We start from the raw sequence: 18,045 nt of genomic DNA, 5'->3' as shown, positions 1-18,045 counted from the left end.
TATATATATATATATATATATATATATATATATATATATATATATATCTGGGTGTGTGTGTGTGTGTGTGTGTGTGTGTGTGTGTGTGTGTGTGTGTGTGTGTGACAGTGTGAGTGTGTGAGTGTGTGAATTTGTATTATATTAGACTAGAAGAGGCTTTAATCCTTTTGATCCTAAACCAGGACCACCAATAAGATTTGCTTAAACTATGAGATTTCTAACTATGTGAATAAACATTAGATGGTTGTGAAAGAAAGTCATACAGGTGGAATGACATGAGGGTGACTGAGCAAATGATGACATAATTTTAAGTAAAAATTTAAAAGCATTATATGAAGTTACCAAGAAAATCTAGTACCTTTTTATATTTGTGTACTGTGCTGTTTTAGGTCAAAAGAGAATAAGAGAAACATAAATTCTACCAAGTATGTCTAGTTTTACCAAATTATTAATCAAATTAACAAAGAATGAATTGTAATTAATAACACTTATGGATGGATAACTTTTTAAATTTATAACACTGGATAGCAAATCTGATTAAATTTGCGGTGACGATGGTGGGACTTTTATTTTAAAATCATCATGATTTTGCTGCCATCTTGGAGCTGAATAAAGTTGATCCCAGTCTCTTTTGTAGCTTCTGTCAAATCGGAAGGTCTGAGATCACTAAACATTTAAGACATTTAAATCGACACTTCCGACTCCTGTCACATTTGGACCTAAGGAAACACATAAACCTAAACCTTCAACCACCCTTTTAACACCATCTGAGCTCATAACGGCATTAAAGCAAAAGGGTAAGCAGCTAATGCGTGTTCATGTTGTATATGTGTCCTAAAGATAGTCTTCAAGAACCAGTTCGAACTGCTTGACAAAAGTGTCGTCTCACCAGCTCTAGGCATGGTATTTATCTATTATATTATAACTATTATGTCTGTTATCTATTATATCTAAGTTAGCTCTCTATTCAAATAGTTAAACTACTGTCACTTTTTGAGACACTCCCACTGTTAATTCATCCTGTTTCATTGACCCACCTCCCATATTTTCAATATTTATGTCAGAGCTCCTAAACTTTAAATCCAGCAACTTATACTTTTATTTGGTAGGAATGTGGAGCTTTATAACGGTTATTGTCTCTGAACTGATCACTATTCTTGTTACACCTTATATCTATCTATATCCATCTATATCTATATATGTCTCTCTCTCTCTCTCTCTCTCTCTCTCTCTCTCTCTCTCTCTCTCTATATATATATATAATATATATATATATATATATATATACATACTCATAATTCATCCCTGTCATCTGGGATGTGTGCAAGTGTGTGCTCTGAAACATGATCTTGCCTTAGTTTAGTTTGTTTGTCAGTGTCAGATCTCTAAGCAGGGTCGTATAGTTATATAGTTGATCTGTCAGTTATGACTGTGTTTTTGTGGATGTAATGTTGTGTCCAGATCACATTCCTCACCTTTTTCTTCATTCACTCATGCATTCACCCAGATAAGACTCAAGGCTCTCTGTTTAGATAAAGGAATGATTGGAATGAGGAAGGATTCAGCCAAGGTTTCCAAGGTATACTTGTGATATAATTATGTGAAATTTTGGCTTGAATATGATGAAACCATTATCATATTATCAACCAATTTTAATTTCTGAATTTTTTTTTTCTGGTACAGTTTTTGATTTTCATGAAGAAATGTCTGTAGCCTACCATTTCTATCTTAAAGGAACACTCAACTATTTTGAAAATAGGCTCATTTTCCAACTCCCCTAGAGTTAAACAGTTGAGTTTTACTGTTTTCGAATCCATTCAGCCGATCTCCTGGTCTGGCGGTACCACTTTTAGCATAGCTTAGCATAGTTCATTGAGTCTGATTAGACCGTTAGCATCTCCCTCAAAAATGACCAAAGAGTTTTGATATTTTTCCTATAAACCTGATTCCAAAAAAGTTGGGACACTGTACAAATTGTGAATAAAAACAGAATGCAATGATGTGGAAGTGTTAAATTTCAATATTTTATTCAGAATATAACTTGGATGACATATCAAATGTGTAAACTGAGAAAATGTATAATTTTAAGGGAAAAATAAGTTGATTTTAAATGTCATGGCATCAACACATCTCAAAAAAGTTGGGACAAGGCCATGTTTACCACTGTGTGGCATCCCCTCTTCTTTTTATAACAGTCTGCAAACATCTGGGGACTGAGGAGACAAGTTGCTCAAGTTTAGGAATAGGAATGTTGTCCCATTCTTGTCTAATACAGGTTTCTAGTTGCTCAACTGTCTTAGGTCTTCTTTGTTGCATCTTCCTCTTTATGATGCGCCAAATGTTTTCTATGGGTGAAAGAGCTGGACTGCAGGCTGGCCATTTCAGTACCCGGATCCTTCTTTTACGCAGCCATGATGTTGTAATTGATGCAGTATGTGGTCTGGCATTGTCGTGTTGGAAAATGCAAGGTCTTCCCTGAAAGAGACGACGTCTGGATGGGAGCATATGTTGTTCTAGAACTTGGATATACCTTTCAGCATTGATGGTGCCTTTCCAGATGTGTAAGCTGCCCATGCCACACGCACTTATGCAACCCCATACCATCAGAGATGCAGGCTTCTGAACTGAGCGCTGATAACAACTTGATTTGTCCTTGTCCTCTTTAGTCTGGATGACATGGCGTCCCAGTTTTCCAAAAAGAACTTAAAATTTTGATTCATCTGACCACAGAACAGTGTTCCACTTTGCCACAGTCCATTTTAAATGAGCCTTGGCCCAGAGAAAACGCCTGCGCTTCTGGATCATGTTTAGGCTTCTTTTTTGACCTATAGAGTTTTAGCCGGCAACGGCGAATGGCACGGTGGATTGTGTTCACTGACAATGTTTTCTGGAAGTATTCCTGAGCCCATGTTGTGATTTCCATTACAGTAGCATTCCTGTATGTGATGCAGTGCCGTCTAAGAAGATCACGGGCATCCAGTATGGACCCTTACGCACAGAGATTTTTCCAGATTCTCTGAATCTTTGGATGATATTATGCACTGTAGATGATGATAACGTCAAACTCTTTGCAATTTTTCTCTGAGAAACTCCTTTCTGATATTGCTCCACTATTTTTCGCCGCAGCATTGGGGGAATTGGTGATCCTCTGCCCATCTTGACTTCTGAGAGACACTGCCACTCTGAGAGGCTCTTTTTATACCCTATCATGTTGCCAATTGACCTAATAAGTTGCAAATTGGTCCTCCAACTGTTCCTTATATGTACATTTAACTTTTCCGGCCTCTTATTGCTACCTGTCCCAACTTTTTTGGAATGTGTAGCTCTCATGAAAACTAAAATGAGCCAATATTTGGCATGACATTTCAAAATATCTCACTTTCAACATTTGATATGTTATCTATATTCTATTGTGAATAAAATATAAGTTTATGAGATTTGTAAATTATTGCATTCCTTTTTTATTCACAATTTGTATAGTGTCCCAACTTTTTTTGGAATCGGGTTTGTATTTAAAACTTGACTCTTCTGTAATTACATAGTGTACTAAGACCGATAAAATGGATGGCACTTGTCTCTTTGTGGAGGTGGAAAATCAAGTTCTTTATGATCACAGATTGCGCTGTCTCTTTAATTCAGTGCGTGTAGTAAGTTGATTATGTTTGTATTATGTATATTACATTATGTATTTTAGAAATGTTTAGAAATGGTAACCGATTACTCGATTACCAAAATAGTCTTTAGAGACAGCCCTAAATAGAAGCATCTCAGTTAAATCTAATTTATGCAATACGTCAAACAAACTAAAGAGAATGTTTTGTTTTATACATTTTCGCAATATTACTTGAAACTGTCTTTACTAACTGATAAAAGACTATTTATTAGGTGCACTGAAAGGAATAATATTAATATACATCATCTGTGCATGAGGTAGGGCCTTAAAAACATCAGCCAATCGTTTACGCGATAATCGCGTAAACCAGGGGTATTGAATTAAAATTCTAAGAGGTCCAGTTAGAAAAAAAATCAGCAACCAAAGGTCCGCAACATCACAATGACTAACTTGTGTTATCATTCAGTGCCACAGCCTAGTAGTTGTATGAAAATATGTAAGTAGCCTAGTCAAGAGACGACTGTCAAATAAAATGAAAGTACAAATTGAATAATATTTTAACAATATTTATTGTCATTTTATATATTGAGCTGTAGGGAAATAATAAGTACTCTAATAATAAATGATCAATTTAAAATAAAATAAAGGCTGCATTTAAAAATAAATTAAAAATAAATAAAACACAACAGAGAGCTTTTGAATGGGTTAATATGGGTTAATATTTCTGTTTTCTTTGTTGCTGATGATGCTGACATAAGTATTTGCTTGATTTTTACACACATGTCGTCTTTTTGTCTCCCCTCAAATAAGGTTTCAGCTACCGCACTCATGCACTCCTTGACAACCCCTCCATCAGTAAATGGTTTTTTATGTTTGCCCAAAATCCAAGCAACTTTAAGGGAACATTCGTTAGCACGTTGTTGGGCAGTGAATGAATGTGTTAGGATTCTGCTGGATCGATCATATTGGGCTTTTAGATTGTTTATTTTCTGTGCCCTCAGTGCGGATTTAAGTGGGTATGTTTGATCAAAAGATTTGTGCTTTGTCTCATAGTGGCGTTTCACATTGCCGCTTTTAATAATCGCGACAGTCTCTGAACATATGAGACATACCGGTTTTGAACTGCCCATGGGAAGAATGAACATGTAAGAATCCGTCCATTCTTGCTCTGTTTTCGCTGTCCACTTTTCTCTTTTTAGAGCACGCCATGTGAAACGTTGTCTCTCATTCGTCTCGTCGTCTCTCCCTGTGTGTGTGTGTCTCTCTCGCTGTCTGACTCGAGTAGTATCACATGACATGATTTACAAAGCATGCTATTGGTCTGTGAGTTTCCTGGGCCGCGCTAAACCAGTACCATAGATGCTAGAAAAGCTGCGCGGGTTAAAATAGAAACGCTCCGACAAAAGTCAATAATTTATGGGTTATTGGTCCGGGTCCGGATAGAACGGCGGCTGGGTCCGGATCCGGACCGCGGTCCGCCTATTAGTGACCTCTGGCGTAAACGATTGGCCCCTTGGCTTGTCAATCACTGCCGTGACATTCCTTGTGAGAGACGTGTGCGGATTGGCCCTCTGGCTTGTCAATCACTGCCATGACGTTCCTTGTGAGACACTAGCGCGGCTGCGCGCTCCAGTAACTTTCCACACTCCACAGGCGCTGCATGCAATGTTTTTGTCCGGAGACAGGAGTAACAACTGCAGATTATGAGTTACCTGCGGTGAGTCCGACATAATGAATCCACTAACACGATACAGCGAATGCCGGTGGTAAACACTCGTTTTCCAATACTCGTGCACGAGTTTTGGGAGGAGTTCCCTCGAATGGAGGGGGGGTTGTTCTTACGCATGCGCTCATTTCAAAAACTCAGTAACAGTCTTTGGTTTCTCAGTCGACGAAAAGATCCTCTTTATCACCTTTAACCCGCGGGGAAAAAATCAACCCGTGGCGACTGTTTAAAAGCCCAATTCTGCAGAAAAACCTCAGACTTGGCAACCCTGGTGGTGATGATTGCAGGACTTCACAAATCGTTTACTCCACTTAAACTCTGCCCATTTCTTAAAAAATTAAATATCTTATTATTATTATTATTATTGACTCCATTGACATTTAGTCCATTTAAACGCTGCCTCTTTGTGGCAGCAAACACTGCCATTATGTAAAAATATTTACTTTTTTTTTTTTCTAAATTACAGTACTAAGAGTGGTGGTGGATCCACTTAGGAAGTGATTTACTTGTAAAATAGGCTTTATTTTCTTTATACAGAATATAATTTCTCATTTCATCCAAAAATATTGGATGTGGACATGTTCTTGGCAGGTTTCATTTGATTCACCCTTTAAATCTGGCCTGTGAAGATCAGAAAGACATCTGGACATTTATCATCAACATGGCCGAATAGTTTGCACCTCAGCCAACTTTCTTGACACAGTCATATTTAATCTTTTCTGCAACCTGGTGTTACGAAATACTCTTTCCAACATCTGGGGTTATACTGTTATTGACTTCTGTTTTTTTTTTTTTTTTTCACACAAGGAACTCTCCAGATTGTGTACGACTAAATGCCTTTTAATTATTGTTTTCTCCATAACATTTCATAGAGCCTGAATGGAGGCCCACGGTTCAGCACGATTGTCCAGGAAGAGAAAGAGAGAAGGTTCAAATGGGGAGGCAGAGGAGGGCGAGAAACCCGTGAAGTTAAAGCGATGCACAGTGGTGAGTGAGATAATGGTGTAAGCGTGTTTATAGATGAGAGATGGTATTTGAGACCAAAGGCTACAATGTTTCTTGTCCCTCAGGGTCTGAAATATCCGGCTCCGTATGCAGATCAGCTCGAGTCAATGGAAGATAAGCCATATCAGCGCGTCACCATAGAGGAAGCTCGCAGAGGCACTCCACGTAAGATATTTGCCTCCTGTGGTGAACTCCTCCCACACACACATTCAGATATGCATGTGTCAGCTGTTACTTTCATTCACTGACTGTATGACTGTATTTCTATGATTGTATTTATATATGATTATGGCCAGAAATATTGCATATTTCAATTGCAAAATTTTTGCATTATTTCAACATTGTTGAAATTAAATATTCATTGGTCATTATATATAAACATGTCCAGAAATACTGCATATTTCGAAGCAATTTTTCATTTCAATTTGAAATTAAAGCATCTTTTGGTATCCACACTTTTATTTCTTTAACAAAAACAGAAAGGCTAAAAAAAAACTTATTACAGAAACACTTTGACAATATTATTGGCACCCTTGATTTACAATTTGCTGCTTCAACCTTTAGATTGCATTACTGTCAATAAGCGTCTGTTTTAAAAGTTTGTGACATTCCTTCATCTCTCTAATAGCATTTTGGCCCACTTTTCATCTTTAATATGTTGCTTTCAGACATTGCTGTTGGTATTCAGTAGGAAACACATCTGGACCTGTTACTGCAGAATAGTGTAGTGTTTTGTTTTCAACAATTCCAGGTTTTTGTTATGCGTCATTGCTGTTTGCAGGGTCACTGTCCTGTTGGAAGAACAATAACCTTGTCTGAGACACATCATTCTGACACTGGGTTAAAACAGCCCAAATCAGGGGTGGCAAACTTTGGTCCTGGAGGGCCACAGTCCTGCATAGTTCAGCTCTGTTAATAACTCACCTGCATGTAGCTTTCTAATAAACCTTCAGAACTTTATTAGCTTATTCAGGTATGTAGGGTTGAAGCAAAACTTTGCAGGACTGTGGCTCTCCAGGACCGACGTTTGCCACCCCTGTCCCAGAACTAAACCAAAGAAATTAATCATGCATTTTTATTACAAATCTATACTGATCGGTGTCAGAAAAAATTTATAATGTTTTTGAAAATGTTTTTTATGCTTGCCAAGCTTCATTTATTTGATAAAAAAAAAAAAAACAGTAATATTATGAACTTAATATTAAACTTATAATAAACTTAAAATGGATGTTTTCTATTGTAAAATATTTTAAAATGTAGTTTATTTCTGTGATGGCAAAGCTGCATTTTTCAGCATCATTACTCCAGTCTTCAGTGTCACATGATCCTTCAGAAATCATTCTAATATGATGATTTGCTGCTCAAGAAACATTTCTTGTTATCATCAACAGTGTTGGGGGTAATGCATTACAAGTAACTTGAGTTATGTAATCAGATTACTTTTTTCAAGTAACTAGTAATGTAACAAGTTACTTTTAAATTTAAAACAAAATATCTGAGTTACTTTTTCTTAGCAATGAGCAATGCAAGTTATTTTTTTCCCATTTATTGTGTGACAGCTCTCCTGTCCTTATGTTGAGAGAAATTGTGAGTAAGTGCGGAGGTGTTGTGTGCGCTGTGTAAACATGATTATTATTGTAGTTCTAGGCTCAATGTGAACATGAATTTACTCATTTAGTTAAACATCACATTTGTGTTTTATTTCTTTACATCTTTATTGCTGAAATAATGGTGTTTTCTCCTGCATCCTATTCTTCTTTAATCAAGAATGGCAGCACTGCTGAAAGGTTTGTTTGAGCTGCAGCCTCTACTGTACAGGCATGAATTTGCATTTCCTTCAGCCTGAGGCTTATTCACTTCACTTTTGGTGTGAAAGGGCCTTTACATTTGCCAATAATAGAACTTTTTTGTCGTTATTAAAAAAAACAAAACAAGCAAGCCCAGCCCCGGTGAGAAAAAGTAACGTAAAAGTAATGTAACACATTACTTTCCATACAAAAGTAACTAAGAGTAACGCAATATTGTAATCCATTACTTTTAAAAGTAACTTTCCCCAACACTGGTTATCGATGTTGAAAACAGTTGTGCTGCTTAATATTTTTGTGAAAAAACATGTTTTTTTTCATGATTCTTTGATGAATAGAAAGTTCAAAAGAACAGCATTTATTTTAAATAGAAATCTTTTGTAACATTACAAATGTATTTACTGTCACTTTTGATCAATTTAATGCATCTTTTCTTGCTGAATAAAAGTATTAATTTCTTTCAAAAATATTTATATATTTAAAACATTTTGTAAAATTCTAACACAGTCTTCTCATTTATCCATTAGACCACTGACATTTAAGGCGTTCCCTTGATACCATGAAAGCTGACGTTCTTCTTTTTGTTTTTAGCCGACAGGCCTGTACGGGTGTATGCTGATGGTATCTTCGACATGTTCCACTCAGGACATGCCCGTGCTCTCATGCAGGCTAAATGTCTTTTTCCAAACACTCACCTTATTGTTGGTGGTAAGTAATCCTGGGATTCAGAATTCGAAGTGTTTATCATTCTGATCATTTAGCACAGAGTCCATCTTAATGTCAGTGCTGTATTTAGCACCTCTCACCTCTCTGCAGTGTGTAGCGATGACCTGACACACAAGTTAAAGGGCTTCACAGTCATGAACGAGGATGAACGCTATGATGCGATTAGTCATTGCCGCTATGTGGACGAGGTGGTCCGGAATGCTCCGTGGACTCTCACGCCTGAGTTCCTCACCAAGCATCGGGTAAGACGAGAGAGAACTGAGCAGCAGTGTAATACGACACTCAAAGCTGTGCTATATACTTTAAAATATTCTGTAGTGTTGTGTTGGAGGAAGAAAGTAAAATGGTAACCAAGCGTTCAGCCACTTATATGTGCTCTTTTTTTAATGAATTTTGATTCCTCAGATTGACTTTGTGGCCCATGATGATATCCCATATTCCTCAGCTGACAGTGATGATGTTTATAAGCACATTAAAGAAGCAGGTGAGTATAACAGCTTCAGAAACTGCTATGGAAGCTTGTTTCTGCAACTAAATATTTAAAAAAGGTGATTGCTTCTTTATTGACTTATTTGCTCAGAAGTGCGTGACATAAACTCGCAACTATGAGGAAAAAAGTCAGAATTGCGAGAAAATATCAGAATTGCAAGAAAAAAAAAGTCAGAATTGTGACTATTTTTTCACAATTCTGACTTTTTTTCCTCATAGTTGCAAGTTTTTTTTAACTGGCAATTGTGAGATAAAAAGTCGCAATCATGTTTTAAATATTTTTTATTCTGTGTTGGAAACAACCTTCCATACCTTTGTGTTTTTGATGTAGAAATCAATCTCTGCATCTAAAATTTCAGAGTATGAATTACAGTATATCCAGTAAAGAACCTACCAATTAAGTATAAGGCCATTTAGCATCTATCCAAACCAACTTTTTTTTGTATTATTATCCAACAGTTTTGTCTTTTTTTTTTGGGCTTTCACAGGAATGTTTGCACCAACCCAACGAACAGAGGGCATTTCCACTTCTGACATCATCACACGCATTGTTCGAGATTATGATGTGTACGTCAGACGGAATCTACAACGCGGCTACACCGCAAAAGAGCTTAACGTCAGCTTTATTAATGTGAGTGATCTTTCATCATATGCTTTTGTTTACTGGTAGAGCATGATGTCAAGATCAAGACTAGTTACCAGAAATTAGATTTGCTTAGTCAATCTTCTCTTCAGCTTCCTTCTCAGTGTTATACACTGCTCAGAAAAATTAAAGGAACACTTTGAAAACACATCAGATCTCAATGAGGAAAAATATCATGCTGGATATCTATACTGATATGGACTGGGTAATGTGTTAGGAACGAAAGAATGCCACATCGCTTGAAGGAAATTAAAATTATCAACCTACAGAGGACTGAATTCAAAGACACCCCGGAAATCAAAGTGAAAAAATTATGCAACAGGCTAGTCCATATTGCTGAAATTTCATTGCAGCAACTCAAAATGGTACTCAGGAGTTTGTATGGCCCCCACGTGCTTGACAATGTCGGGGCATGTTCCTAATGAGAGGACAGATGGTGTCCTGGGGTATTTCCTCCCAGATCTGGACCAGGGCATCACTGAGCTCCTGGACAGTCTGAGCTGCAAGCTGGCGGCATCAGATGGACCGAAACAAAACAAAATACAGGTGCATCTCAATAAATTAGAATATCATGAAAAAGTTTTTTTTTTCTGTAATTTAATTCAAAAAGTAAAACTTAAATATATTCTAGATTTATTAGACATAAAGTAAAATATTTCCAGACTTTTTTGTTTTCATTTTGATGATTACTGCTTGCTGCTCATCAAAGTCAAAAAATCAGTATCTCAAATTATTAGAATATTTAATTTCAAGTTCTATTAAATTACTATTGTCAGGGAATAATTACTGGGTTTAGGTCAGTAATCGCAACAGCAGTCATGGGGAAGTCTGCTGACTTGACAATTTTCCAGAAGACGATCATCAAGACCCTCTACAATGAGGGTAAGCCACAGAGGGTCATTGCTGAAAGAGCTGGCTGTTCGCAGAGTGCTTTGCCAAAGCATATTCATGGAAAGTTTACTGGAAGGAAAAAGTGTGGTAGGAAAAGGTGTACAAGTGAAAGGAATGACCGCAGGCTTGAGAAGACTGTCAGGCGAAGCCGATTTAAGAACTTAGGAGAGCTTCAAAAGGAGTGGAGTGAAGCTGGAGTCAGTGCATCAAGAGCCACCACACACAGACGTCTTCAGGAAATGGGCTAAAACTGTCACATTCCACGTACAAAGCCACTTCTGAACCAACGGTCAGAAGCGTCTTACCTGGGCTAAGGAGGAAAAGAACTGGACTGTTGCTCAGTGGTCCAAAGTCCTCTTTTCATATGAAAGTCAATTTTGCATTTCATTTAGAAATCAAGGTCCCAGAGTCTGGAGGAAGAGCGGAGAGGCACAGAAACCATGTTGCTTGAAGTTCTGTGTGAAGTTTCCACAGTCAGTGATGATTTGGGCTGCCATGTCATCTGCTGGTGTTGGTCCACTGTGTTTTCTGAAGTCCAGAGTCAACACAGCCATCTACCAGGAAATTTTTGAGCACTTCATGCTTCCTTCTGCTGACAAGCTTTATGGAGATGCTGATTTCATTTTCCAGCAGGATTTGGAACCTGCCCACACTGACAAATATACCAAAAGCTGGTTCAATGACCATGGTGTTACTGTGCTTGATTGGCCAGCAAACTCGCCTGGCCCGAACCCCATAGAGAATCTATGGGGTATTGTCAAGAGGAAGATGAGAGACACCAGACCCAACAATGCAGATGACCTGAAGGCTGCTATCAAAACAACCTGGGCTTCCATTACACCTGAGCAGTGCCACAGACTGATCACCTCCATGCCACACCAAATTGATGCAGCAGATCATGCAAAAGGAGGCCCAACCAAGTATTGAGTGCATAGAAATGAACATACTTTTCAGAAGCCTGACATTTTTGTTTAAAATATCCTTTATTGATTTTTGATTATTGATTTTTTTTTTTAAGTATTCTAATTTATTGAGATAGTGAATTGGTGGGTTTTTGTTAAATGTGAGCCAAAATCATCACAATTAAAAGAACCAAAGACTTAAAGTACTTCACTCTGTGTGTATTGAATTTATTTAATACACGAGTTCCATAATTTGAGTTGAATTACTGAAATAAATGAACTTTTCCACGACATTCTAATTTATTGAGATGCACCTGTAATGTCCCAGAGGTGTTCTATTGGATTTAGGCGAGCGTGGGGGCCATTCAATGGTATCAATTTCATCATCCTCCAGGAACTGCCTGCATACTCTCGCCACATGAGGCCAGGCATTGTCGTGCATTTTGTAGGGCTCTGGCAGTGCTCATCCTTTTCCTCCTTGAACAAAGGAGCAGATACCGGTCCTGCTGATGGGTTAAGGACCTTCTACGGCCCTGTCCAGCTCTCCTAGAGTAACTGCCTGTCTCCTGGAATCTCCTCCATGCTCTTGAGAGTGTGCTGGGTGACACAACAAACCTTCTGGCAATGGCACGTATTGATGTGCCATACTGGAGGAGTTGGACTGCCTGTGCAACCTCTGTAGGGTCCAGGTATCACCTCATGCTACCAGTAGTGACACTGACCCTAGACAAATGCAAAACTAGTGAAAAACAGTCAAAAAAGATGAGTAGGGAAACAAATGTCAGTGGCCTCCACCTGTAAAACCATTCCTGTTTTGGGGGTCGTCTCATTGTTGCCCATCTAGTGCACCTGTTGTTAATTTCATTAACACCAAAGCAGCTAAAATTGATTTACAGTTTCTGCTACTTAACTGACCAGATCAATATCCCAGGAGTTTTACTGACTTGATGCTATTCTCTGATTAAAAATTGTTCCTTTCATTTTTTTGAGCAGTGTATCTTGTTGTGCGCTATTTCCAACACTCAGGAAAAGAAGTACAACCTTCAGGAGCGTGTGGATAAGGTGAAGAAGAAGGTGAAGGACGTAGAGGAGAAGAGTAAAGAGTTTGTGCAGAAAGTGGAGGAAAAGAGCATCGACCTGATCCAGAAATGGGAGGAAAAGTCCCGTGAGTTCATTGGCAACTTCCTGCAGATGTTTGGACCAGAGGGAGCTTTGGTGAGTATCTCTTTAAAAATAGCTGTCAGTATCCAATCCTCATTTCTGAGTTGTAACGCTCTACGTGGGCTGCAAGCCGCTCAAAATGTTAGCATGTTGTCATGGTGCAATATTCTTTTTATGCAAAAAATACATAGTTTAGGTAAAATAACCTTTTTTTTAATCAGAAATATGTATGTGGCAATTATCAGTGACCAAGCACCATTAGCTTATGCAGACAATAGGTGATACAGTTGTCATGTAACTTCCCAAATATTATTTGTTTTTACTGCAAAGTCAACAGAAGCCATGTTTCTGTCCACCAATTTTATGCACATTTTGGAATATTGTATAAAAAACACTGGATGGAAAAATGCCAAAATGTGCATAAATGTGCTAAAAATGCACATAAAACTGTGCTTAATTAAAGCTGATACGTTTTTTTATCCGATAGGAAGACGTGCATGATAGAAACTCATTTACCGAAAAAATTCTTTTATGCACAACAAAAAACTTGCATGACTTTCCCTCAACAGTTGATGTGATTGATTCAAGCATTTCAGAATGCTCAAACCAACATTTGAGGTGTGTAATAAAATTGACCAGTTATCCAAAGTTAGTTATCAGAGGCTACATTCAGGCTGCAGCCAAATTCGATTTTCTTTTGCTCATATGTGACTCAGATCTGTTTTTCTCGTGACGGTGTGAACGCCACAAACCACATGGAATCTGATCTTTTAATTTCTGATTTGGGCCAATTCCATATGTGGTCCTAAATCCGATACAGGTCAGATGTTTTGCAATGTGACCTCCGTCTTCTTTTATGTCACTGTAGAATCTAGATCAATATTCATCGCAATTCTGCATTCATGGGAGTCAGATTTTACATACCCAAAGTTATCAGACAGATTGCTGCGTGTCGTCTTTTTATCGTTCTTTTGCGTATGCGGGTCAGTCCAGGACCATGATCTGTTCACACTGGAATCTGATATTGGCCACATTTAAAACAACAATGTGAACAGCTATACAAAAATACATGTCTGAGCAGTAATTCGGAATTAAGGAATTGTGTTCTCAAACACCAGCATCTGTACGCAAGATAATATGACAGCATTTATTGCTTTTCGTCTGCGCACTTTGAGACGCAAGACATTTATGATTTACAATAAAAGAGCCAGAGTGGCTTCCCTGATTGCAACAACTTCCATTCTTAGAACAGATATTTTATGCCAATTTCCCACGAAGTGACAAGTTTGTTCTCTTAAATACATGGGATGGAAACGCTGCTTTATTCACTAATGTTTTATGCAATATTCCAATTTTGAACATAAGTTAAATTCGGATGGAAACATCTTGAATCTTGAAAATGTCTTAAAAATGATGAAAAGATGAAAGAGCTTAGAAAAATACATGATAGTTCTAACTAACTTCAAAACCATCAGGAGAAATTCAGCCATTGATGGAAAAAGACCTAAAATAATTTATTATACCATGGCTCGATTCTTCTCAGTAAATTTGGTACACAGCCTAGTTTTTAGACTATGTATGAAGTTGTAAATTTTTACTATGTAAACCATTTTGATTTAATGTTATTAGCTGCTGAAAATTGTGTAATAAAAAAATTACTTTTTTATTAATTTCCCTGGCTTTTCCAGGTTTTGAATTCACACTCAGAATTCCCTCATACAGTATATCCAGGTTGTCCTACCTAGATTATGAGAACCCTGGTGCTTAAATAAAAACAGCAGTTAAGGGAACAAATTAAAATATGAATTTTTTTGCTTACATCTTGATTTTTAGCAGTTTTAGCTTATTTTAAAGCTTATTTTATTTTGTTTTATAGGTGCCCTCAAATGAAAAATTGAATTTATCTTGGCATAGTTAAATAACAAGAGTTCAGTACATGGAAATGACATACAGTGAGTCTCAAACTCCATTGTTTCCTCCTTCTTAAAATCTCATTTGTTTAAAAGACCTCCGAAGAACAGGCGAATCTCAACATAACACCGACTGTTACGTAACAGTCGGGGTGTACGCCCCCAATATTTGCATAATGCCAGCCCATGTTCCCAACATAATAAAAGGCATTAGACAAGGGCAGCCAGTATTAACGTCTGGATCTGTGCACAGCTGAATCAACAGACTAGGTAAGCAAGCAAGATCAATAGCAAAAAATGGCAGATGGGGCAATAATAACTGACATGATCCATGATAACATGATATTTTTAGTGATATTTGTAAACTGTCTTTCTAAATGTTTCGTCTAATGTACTGTTAAATGTGGTTAAAGTTACCATGGTTTCTTACTGTATTCACGGAGACAAGAGCCATCGCTATTTTCATTTTTAAACACTTGCAGTCTGTATAATTCAAAAAACCCAACTTCATTCTTTATAAATCTCTCCAACAGTGTAGCATTAGCCGTTAGCCACAGAGCACAGCCTCAAACTCATGCAGAATCAAATGTAAACAATATAACAGTATACAATACTCACATAATCCGACGCATGCATGCCGAATGCACGACGAACACTTTGTAAAGATCCATTTGAGGGTTATATTAGCTGTGTAAACTTTGTTTATGCACTGTTCAAGACAGCGCGAGCTCCGTGGGCGGAGAGCAGGAGAATTAAAGGGCCAGTAGCCCTGAATCGGCTCATTTATAATGATGCCCCAAAATAGGCAGTTAAAAAAATGAATTAAAAAAAATCTATGGGGTATTTTGAGCTGAAACTTCACAGACACATTCAGGGGACACCTTAGACTTATATAACATCTTTTTAAAAAAAAAGTTCTAGGGCACCTTTAAATGATTTTAAGCCATCTTGCGGTCCACTAGTTGAGAATGACTGGTTTAAAGTCCTGAGCAGAGAAGCCATTATGGTCTCCATGGGGATTGGTTTCATCACAAATATCCATGACTTCATTCAAGGTCTCATATTAGCAATGTGTTGGTCTTCCTCTCTAACAGAAACACATGCTAAAGGAAGGGAAAGGTCGAATGCTTCAGGCCATCAGTCCGAGGCATAGTCCCAGCAGCAGTCCCACACGTGAGCGTTCCCCATCTCCAACCTTCCGTCTGCCCTTCTTCACCAAGACCTCCCCACCCTCCTCCCCCTCCTCACATCACAGCAGCGCCCTGTCCGGCTACACCTATGCCGCCCGCAGACAGGCCATCAGCGAAGACGAGGAGGATGACGAAGATTAGAGTGCCACAGCACACCACGCATCTGTCTTCCAATACTGGCAATCGAACCTCAGAAACGAAGCAATCCTTATACAATCCCTCAGTTTCGCACTCCGTATTATTAACAGATGTGAAGGTTTTAAATGCAACGACGTGTATAACGTAGTGACTGTGGAGATTTTAAAAGTTGTTATCAGCCATGGGATGTGAGTATTCAAACTTCAGCGTCTTGTTTTGAATCACGCAGGATTGTTTTAGAATGAGTGCACATGGTATTAATGTTTCAGTTTTAGTGATTTTAATGTTCTTATCATAATATATAAAAGTTAGACATCTCATAGGTCATGTGTCTCTTGGAATGGACGAGATTGGCTTGTAACGTCAAAAACACTGCAACTCTTTCCGTAAGGAATTGTAAGATAAATGCCTTTATCTATACAAAAGAGCTAAAAAAAATAATAATAATAATGAAAATTGTTATTTGTCCATATCGCAAGGCGCATAATCAGTGTTGTCATGGTTTATAGTTCTAAAAAATGTATTGAATAGCTAAAATACGCCAATATTACCAAGGCACCTCAAGTATGACTGATAAGAAAATGAGGTAGTAACTACCATCAGTGCATAAAGTAACTGTACCATCAACATAATCGAGTCGGTCTCCCGACGCTCAGCTCACCTACTTGAATTTGTTGTGTCATGCTTTAGTACAGCTCATGATTCCAAATTTGAACACTTTATTTGAAAAAATATATATGCTTAGTAACAAAAAAAAAAAGAGTTTGAAAAAGTTTTGTTTTTACTGTAATGAGAAAGTGAAGCAAATCCCTGTTTTTATATAATTTCATCACCGCACAATGCCGTTTCTCTGTCACTGTGATTGTTCTCATAGAGCTCTTAAGAGTCATCCGAAGGCTAAGGCTAAAGGGCTTTTCCAAGTTCAGTGTTAGATGAGCTTTGGACTCAAACTTGATAATTGCCCAATTGGGTTCTGCAAAATTAATTGTGCACATTTTGAAGTCAAACCAACTGAGCTGTCAATAATTAAGAAATGAAACCACTTAAAAGGAATATTCTGGGTTAAATACAACCTAAACTCAATAGTTCCTGTCCAGTATGATCGAAAATGATTTTGCCTCTGTATAAAAAAAGCAGTTACACACAATGGAAGGCAATGAAGCAATCATTGTTTTAACTGTGTAATTGTTTGTTTTTATGGAGTCTAGATCATGACATGCAGACAAAAATACATATACATGGTCACGAATTAAGAGTTTGTTCTCATTTTATTAAACTAATTTGATCCCGTTTTAATTTAACTAAAACAATGAAACAAATTACAACATGGCCATGATTTACTAAAACAGGAGAACAAATTAGTAAGTTGTTGAAATGATTTGTAATTTGTATTTAACCCTTAACATTACCTGTTGAATAGCTTTTTTAATGTACATCTATGTATATGCAATGGTCAGTTTTAGACAGTATGTTTAAATTGAGATTGTACCACCAGTGATTATTTTTGTTGTTCCTAATTTGACAAGAGGCAGAGGCTCATCAAACTGCTGTCCAGACTTGCACTGATTTCAGAATTCAGTTAATTTTTCTTCATAGTTGATGCTTGTTTCATTGTAATGTCTGTTTTCTCCTTTGCACAAATTAAGTGAATCTAGGAGAGATTATTTTATTAACTTGGCCTTCCTTTATCCTGTCAGCCTTTGATTGTACAGGATGACAACAGAGACAGGAAGACAAATAAATAGTGTCTAATGTAAAAGTGTCATTTTCTTTTTTACTCCCAAGATGTTTATGCAGACAGTGGTCCTCATTCATCATGATACAAATGAAATATATAGCTAAAGAA

General features: G+C 37.5%; 1 protein-coding gene across 1 annotated transcript; it reads left to right on the top strand.

The window, feature by feature from the left end:
* The first annotated feature begins 604 nt into the window (after positions 1 to 604).
* pcyt1aa (phosphate cytidylyltransferase 1A, choline a) lies at positions 605 to 17,940 on the top strand. Its single transcript, XM_067363766.1, has 9 exons — positions 605 to 797; positions 6,212 to 6,326; positions 6,410 to 6,509; positions 8,741 to 8,857; positions 8,966 to 9,117; positions 9,281 to 9,359; positions 9,853 to 9,995; positions 12,827 to 13,015; positions 15,966 to 17,940. The coding sequence occupies exons 2-9, from the start codon at positions 6,219 to 6,221 to the stop codon at positions 16,200 to 16,202; spliced, it is 1,125 nt and encodes a 374-aa protein (XP_067219867.1). The 5' UTR covers positions 605 to 797; positions 6,212 to 6,218; the 3' UTR covers positions 16,203 to 17,940.
* The last annotated feature ends 105 nt before the right edge of the window (positions 17,941 to 18,045 follow it).

Source organism: Chanodichthys erythropterus, chromosome 16 (assembly GCF_024489055.1).
Source record: "Chanodichthys erythropterus isolate Z2021 chromosome 16, ASM2448905v1, whole genome shotgun sequence".
NCBI lineage: Eukaryota > Metazoa > Chordata > Actinopteri > Cypriniformes > Xenocyprididae > Chanodichthys > Chanodichthys erythropterus.
This window is presented reverse-complemented; position numbering and strand designations above follow the sequence as displayed.

What these genes read in the sequence shown, in the direction of transcription:
- pcyt1aa (XM_067363766.1), top strand. Translation starts at nt 6,219, where the DNA reads ATGGAGGCCCACGGTTCAGCACGATTGTCCAGGAAGAGAAAGAGAGAA. An exon ending in AGCTCGCAGAGGCACTCCAC is followed by an intron (nt 6,510 to 8,740) that starts GTAAGATATTTG and finishes TTTTGTTTTTAG; the next exon opens with CCGACAGGCCTGTACGGGTG. An exon ending in TTGGACCAGAGGGAGCTTTG is followed by an intron (nt 13,016 to 15,965) that starts GTGAGTATCTCT and finishes CCTCTCTAACAG; the next exon opens with AAACACATGCTAAAGGAAGG.